Source organism: Oncorhynchus masou, unplaced genomic scaffold (assembly GCF_036934945.1).
Source record: "Oncorhynchus masou masou isolate Uvic2021 unplaced genomic scaffold, UVic_Omas_1.1 unplaced_scaffold_2625, whole genome shotgun sequence".
Lineage (NCBI taxonomy): Eukaryota > Metazoa > Chordata > Actinopteri > Salmoniformes > Salmonidae > Oncorhynchus > Oncorhynchus masou.
In genome coordinates this window covers 25,001-32,500 of record NW_027009062.1, presented here as the reverse complement: position 1 = coordinate 32,500, position 7,500 = coordinate 25,001, and the positions used below count along the sequence as shown (strand labels likewise).

The following is a 7,500-nucleotide window of genomic DNA, read 5'->3' as shown; positions in this document are numbered from 1 at the left end:
ATGGTACAGGATTATAAAGGTATGGTACAGGATTATAAAGGTATGGTACAGGATTATAAAGGTATGGTACAGGATTATAAAGGTATGGTAATGGGATTATAAAGGTATGGTACGGGATTATAAATGTATGGTACAGGATTATAAAGGTATGGTACAGGATTATAAAGGTATGGTACAGGATTATAAAGGTATGGTACAGGATTATAAAGGTATGGTACGGGATTATAAAGGTATGGTACGGGATTATAAAGGTATGGTACGGGATTATAAAGGTATGGTACGGGATTATAAAGGTATGGTACGGATTTATAAAGGTATGGTACGGGATTATAAAGGTATGGTACAGGATTATAAAGGTATGGTACAGGATTATAAAGGTATGGTACAGGATTATAAAGGTATGGTACGGGATTATAAAGTTATGGTACAGAATTATAAAGGTATGGTACGGGATTATAAATGTATGGTACGGGATTATAAAGGTATGGTACGGGATTATAAAGGTATGGTACAGGATTATAAAGGTATGGTACAGGATTATAAAGGTATGGTACAGGATTATAAATGTATGGTACAGGATTATAAAGGTATGGTACAGGATTATAAAGGTATGGTACAGGATTATAAAGGTATGGTACAGGATTATAAAGGTATGGTACGGGATTATAAAGGTATGGTACAGGATTATAAATGTATGGTACAGGATTATAAATGTATGGTACAGGATTATAAAGGTATGGTACAGGATTATAAATGTATGGTACGGGATTATAAAGGTATGGTTCGGGATTATAAAGGTATGGTACAGGATTATAAATGTATGGTACAGGATTATAAAGGTATGGTACAGGATTATAAATGTATGGTACAGGATTATAAAGGTATGGTACAGGATTATAAAGGTATGGTACAGGATTATAAATGTATGGTACGGGTTTATAAAGGTATGGTTCGGGATTATAAAGGTATGGTACAGGATTATAAATGTATGGTACAGGATTATAAATGTATGGTACAGGATTATAAAGGTATGGTACAGGATTATAAATGTATGGTTCAGGATTATAAAGGTATGGTACAGGATTATAAAGGTATGGTACAGGATTATAAATGTATGGTACAGGATTATAAAGGTATGGTACAGGATTATAAAGGTATGGTACAGGATTATAAAGGTATGGTTCAGGATTATAAAGGTATGGTACAGGATTATAAATGTATGGTTCAGGATTATAAAGGTATGGTACAGGATTATAAAGGTATGGTACAGGATTATAAATGTATGGTACAGGATTATAAAGGTATGGTACAGGATTATAAAGGTATGGTACAGGATTATAAAGGTATGGTACGGGATTATAAAGGTATGGTACGGGATTATAAAGGTATGGTACGGGGTTATAAAGGTATGGTACGGGATTTATAAAGGTATGGTACGGGATTATAAAGGTATGGTACGGGATTATAAAGGTATGGTACGGGATTTATAAATGTATGGTACGGGATTATAAAGGTATGGTACAGAATTATAAAGGTATGGTACGGGATTATAAAGGTATGGTACAGGATTATAAAGGTATGGTACAGGATTATAAAGGTATGGTACAGGATTCTATAAAGTCAGTGCAGTGAAAACCCCTGACAGAGTAATCAATCTCACTTATTGTGCCCAGCCATGCATGCAGCAATGCCTCCCTCTTTCCCTGTCTCCCACCCACACTCCCCCTTTCCGTCTCCCTCCCATCCTCCCTGTCTCCCTCCCACCCTCCCTCTTTCCGTCTCCCTCCCACCCTCCCTGTCTCCCTCCCACCCTCCCTGTCTCCAACCCACCCTCCCTCTTTCCCTGTCTCCCTCCCACCCTTCCTCTTTGCCTCTCTCCATCCCACCCTGCCTCTTTCCCTGTCTCCCTCCCACCCTCCCTCTTTGCCTCTCTCGCTCCCACACTTCCTCTTTGCCTCTCTCCCTCCCACCCTCCCTCTTTCCCTGTCTCCCTCCTACCCTCCCTGTCTCCCTCCCTCTTTCCCTGTCTCTGTCTCCCCCCTCTCTCCCTGCCTCTTTCCCTTCCTCCCTCTTTCCCTGTCTCCTGCCTCTGTCCCTGTCTCCTGCCTCTGTCCCTGTCTCCTGCCTCTGTCCCTGTCTCCTGCCTCTGTCCCTGTCTCCTGCCTCTGTCCCTGTCTCCTCCCTCTCTCCCTTCCTCTCTCTGACACTTTCCTCCCTCTGTCCCTGTCTCCTCCCTCTGTCCCTCCCTCTGTCCCTGTCTCCTCCCTCTGTCCCTGTCTCCTCCCTCTGTCCCTGTCTCCTCCCTCTCTCCCTTCCTCTCTCTGACACTTCCCTCTCTCTCTTTCTCTCCCTGTCTCTCTAACCCTTCTTATATAGTCACAGCCAAAGTTCTGCACTGCATTCAATACATCACTGTCAATCAGAACCAGAACCATTTCCCCCACAGTTAATACATCACTGTAAATCAGAACCATTTCCCCCACAGTTAATACATCACTGTCAATCAGAACCATTTCCCCCACAGTTAATACATCACTGTAAATCAGAACCAGAACCATTTCCCCCACAGTTAATACATCACTGTCAATCAGAACCAGAACCATTTCCCCCACAGTTAATACATCACTGTCAATCAGAACCATTTCCCCCACAGTTAATACATCACTGTAAATCAGAACCAGAACCATTTCCCCCACAGTTAATACATCACTGTAAATCAGAACCAGAACCATTTCCCCCACAGTTAATACATCACTGTCAATCAGAACCAGAACCATTTCCCCCACAGTTAATACATCACTGTAAATCAGAACCAGAACCATTTCCCCCACAGTTAATACATCACTGTAAATCAGAACCATTTCCCCCACAGTTAATACATCATTGTCAATCAGAACCAGAACCATTTCCCCCACAGTTAATACATCACTGTCAATCAGAACCATTTCCCCCACAGTTAATACATCACTGTCAATCAGAACCAGAACCATTTCCCCCACAGTTAATACATCACTGTAAATCAGAACCATTTCCCCCACAGTTAATACATCACTGTCAATCAGAACCAGAACCATTTCCCCCACAGTTAATACATCACTGTAAATCAGAACCATTTCCCCCACAGTTAATACATCACTGTAAATCAGAACCATTTCCCCCACAGTTAATACATCACTGTCAATCAGAACCAGAACCATTTCCCCCACAGTTAATACATCACTGTCAATCAGAACCATTTCCCCCACAGTTAATACATCACTGTCAATCAGACCAGAACCATTTCCCCACAGTTAATACATCACTGTCAATCAGAACCATTTCCCCCACAGTTAATACATCACTGTCAATCAGACCAGAACCATTTCCCCCACAGTTAATACATCACTGTCAATCAGAACCAGAACCATTTCCCCCACAGTTAATACATCACTGTCAATCAGACCAGAACCATTTCCCCCACAGTTAATACATCACTGTCAATCAGACCAGAACCATTTCCCCCACAGTTAATACATCACTGTCAATCAGAACCATTTCCCCACAGTTAATACATCACTGTCAATCAGACCAGAACCATTTCCCCCACAGTTAATACATCACTGTCAATCAGAACCATTTCCCCACAGTTAATACATCACTGTCAATCAGAACCATTTCCCCACAGTTAATACATCACTGTCAATCAGACCAGAACCATTTCCCCACAGTTAATACATCACTGTCAATCAGAACCATTTCCCCCACAGTTAATACATCACTGTCAATCAGAACCATTTCCCCACAGTTAATACATCACTGTCAATCAGAACCATTTCCCCCACAGTTAATACATCACTGTCAATCAGAACCATTTCCCCCACAGTTAATACATCACTGTCAATCAGAACCAGAACCATTTCCCCCACAGTTAATACATCACTGTCAATCAGACCAGAACCATTTCCCCCACAGTTAATACATCACTGTCAATCAGAACCATTTCCCCACAGTTAATACATCACTGTCAATCAGACCAGAACCATTTCCCCACAGTTAATACATCACTGTCAATCAGAACCATTTCCCCCACAGTTAATACATCACTGTCAATCAGAACCATTTCCACATTTAATACATCACTGTCAATCAGAACCATTTCCCCACAGTTAATACATCACTGTCAATCAGAACCATTTCCCCCACAGTTAATACATCACTGTCAATCAGAACCATTTCCCCACAGTTAATACATCACTGTCAATCAGAACCATTTCCCCCACAGTTAATACATCACTGTCAATCAGAACCATTTCCCCACAGTTAATACATCACTGTCAATCAGACCAGAACCATTTCCCCACAGTTAATACATCACTGTCAATCAGAACCATTTCCCCCACAGTTAATACATCACTGTCAATCAGAACCATTTCCCCCACAGTTAATACATCACTGTCAATCAGAACCATTTCCCCACAGTTAATACATCACTGTCAATCAGACCAGAACCATTTCCCCCACAGTTAATACATCACTGTCAATCAGAACCATTTCCCCACAGTTAATACATCACTGTCAATCAGAACCAGAACCATTTCCCCACAGTTAATACATCACTGTAAATCAGAACCATTTCCCCCACAGTTAATACATCACTGTCAATCAGAACCATTTCCCCCACAGTTAATACATCACTGTCAATCAGAACCAGAACCATTTCCCCCACAGTTAATACATCACTGTCAATCAGAACCAGAACCATTTCCCCCACAGTTAATACATCACTGTCAATCAGAACCAGAACCATTTCCCCCACAGTTAATACATCACTGTCAATCAGAACCATTTCCCCCACAGTTAACATCAGAGGACAGGCTTAGGGGAGGCTGGGTAACTTTACATCGGAGGACAGGCTTAGTGGAGGCTGGGGTAACTTTACATCAGAGGACAGGCTTAGTGGAGACTGGGGTAACTTTACATCAGAGGACAGGCTTAGGGGAGGCAGGGGTAACTTTACATCAGAGGACAGGCTTAGGGGAGGCTGGGGTAACTTTACATCAGAGGACAGGCTTAGTGGAGGCTGGGGTAACTTTACATCAGAGGACAGGCTTAGGGGAGGCAGGGGTAACTTTACATGGGACAGGCTTAGTGGAGGCTGGGGTAACTTTACATCAGAGGCCAGGCTTAGTGGAGGCTGGGGTAACTTTACATCAGAGGACAGGCTTAGTGGAGGCAGGGGTAACTTTACATCAGAGGACAGGCTTAGTGGAGGCTGGGGTAACTTTACATCAGAGGACAGGCTTAGGGGAGGCTGGGGTAACTTTACATCAGAGGACAGGCTTAGTGGAGGCTGGGGTAACTTTACATCAGAGGACAGGCTTAGTGGAGGCTGGGGTAACTTTACATCAGAGGACAGGCTTAGTGGAGGCTGGGGTAACTTTACATCAGAGGACAGGCTTAGTGGAGACTGGGGTAACTTTACATCAGAGGACAGGCTTAGGGGAGGCAGGGGTAACTTTACATCAGAGGACAGGCTTAGTGGAGACTGGGGTAACTTTACATCAGAGGACAGGCTTAGGGGAGGCAGGGGTAACTTTACATCAGAGGACAGGCTTAGGGGAGGCTGGGGTAACTTTACATCAGAGGACAGGCTTAGTGGAGGCTGGGGTAACTTTACATCAGAGGACAGGCTTAGGGGAGGCAGGGGTAACTTTACATGGGACAGGCTTAGTGGAGGCTGGGGTAACTTTACATCAGAGGACAGGCTTAGGGGAGGCTGGGGTAACTTTACATCAGAGGACAGGCTTAGTGGAGGCTGGGGTAACTTTACATCAGAGGACAGGCTTAGTGGAGGCTGGGGTAACTTTACATCAGAGGACAGGCTTAGTGGAGGCTGGGGTAACTTTACATCAGAGGACAGGCTTAGGGGAGGCTGGGGTAACTTTACATCAGAGGACAGGCTTAGTGGAGGCTGGGGTAACTTTACATCAGAGGACAGGCTTAGGGGAGGCTGGGGTAACTTTACATGGGACAGGCTTAGTGGAGGCTGGGGTAACTTTACATGGGAGGACAGGCTCGTTGTAATGAATGGAATGGGGTTTCTCTCATTCCATTCCAGCCTTATTCTAATTCCAGCCATTACTATGAGCCCACCCTCCCTTCACCAGCCTCCACTGGTGTGTATCAGATTGCTTGGTTATAGCAACAAGTCCTTGCTGTTTGTGTTGCTCTGCAGGCCTGTGAGGGGAAGTCGACTCTGACCGACCAGATCCACTGGGCTGATGGCTTCGTAGTGGTCTATGACATCAGTGACCGCTCCTCCTTCATCAAGGCTAAAGCCATAGTACACCTGATCAGAGAGTTAAACCTGGGAGTGGCCAAGAGGTAAACACACACCTGTTCAGTCCATCCACTCACCTGTCCAGTCCATCCACTCACCTGTCCAGTCCGTCCACTCACCTGTACAGTCCGTCCACTCACCTGTCCAGTCCGTCCACTCTCCTGTCCAGTCCGTCCACTCACCTGTCCAGTCCGTCCACTCACCTGTCCAGTCCGTCCACTCACCTGTCCAGTCCGTCCACTCTCCTGTCCAGTCCGTCCACTCACCTGTCCAGTCCGTCCACTCACCTGTCCAGTCCGTCCACTCACCTGTCCAGTCCGTCCACTCACCTGTCCAGTCCGTCCACTCACCTGTACAGTCCGTCCAGTCCGTCCACTCACCTGTCCAGTCCGTCCACTCACCTGTCCAGTCCGTCCACTTACCTGTACAGTCCGTCCACTCACCTGTCCAGTCCGTCCACTCACCTGTACAGTCCGTCCAGTCCATCCACTCACCTGTCCAGTCCGTCCACTCACCTGTCCAGTCCGTCCACTCACCTGTCCAGTCCGTCCACCCTCCTGTCCAGTCCGTCCACTCACCTGTCCAGTCCGTCCACTCACCTGTCCAGTTCGTCCACCCTCCTGTCCAGTCCGTCCACTCACCTGTCCAATCCGTCCACTCACCTGTCCAGTCCGTCCACTCACCTGTCCAGTCCGTCCACTCTCCTGTCCAGTCCGTCCACTCACCTGTCCAGTTCGTCCACTCTCCTGTCCAGTCCGTCCACTCTCCTGTCCAGTCCGTCCACTCACCTGTCCAGTCCGTCCACTCACCTGTCCAGTCCGTCCACTCACCTGTCCAGTCCGTCCACTCACCTGTCCAGTCCGTCCACTCACCTGTCCAGTCCGTCCACTCACCTCTCCAGTCCGTCCACTCTCCTGTCCAGTCTGTCCACTCACCTGACACTTGGCGTAGGGGGAGAGTGGAGGCAGTGGGACTTGACATTCCATCCTATTATTGTCATTGTGCATCAATAGATTGGACGTCTATGTGTGTTGAACAGCCGCCCACACTGCCCAACAACTGTTACATCGGTAGTAATCCCATTGTTAGATTTTACCACAGAGATTCAACTCTCTGGCTCATGTCCATGTGACAATTAATCAGCACCTTTTTTATTTAATTTTTTTCAGAGCCAAGATCTA

The 7,500-nt window shown here is 45.9% G+C and overlaps 1 protein-coding gene across 1 annotated transcript in view; it reads left to right on the top strand.

Annotated features, from left to right (window-relative positions):
• The window catches only part of LOC135533727 (ras-related and estrogen-regulated growth inhibitor-like protein), a 16,915-nt gene that overhangs the window by 6,587 nt on the left and 2,828 nt on the right, over window positions 1–7,500 (top strand). The window contains exon 4 of the mRNA XM_064960994.1: window positions 6,215–6,363. Within this exon, the coding sequence (XP_064817066.1) occupies window positions 6,215–6,363 (149 nt within the window). The remainder of the gene's footprint in view (window positions 1–6,214; window positions 6,364–7,500) is intronic.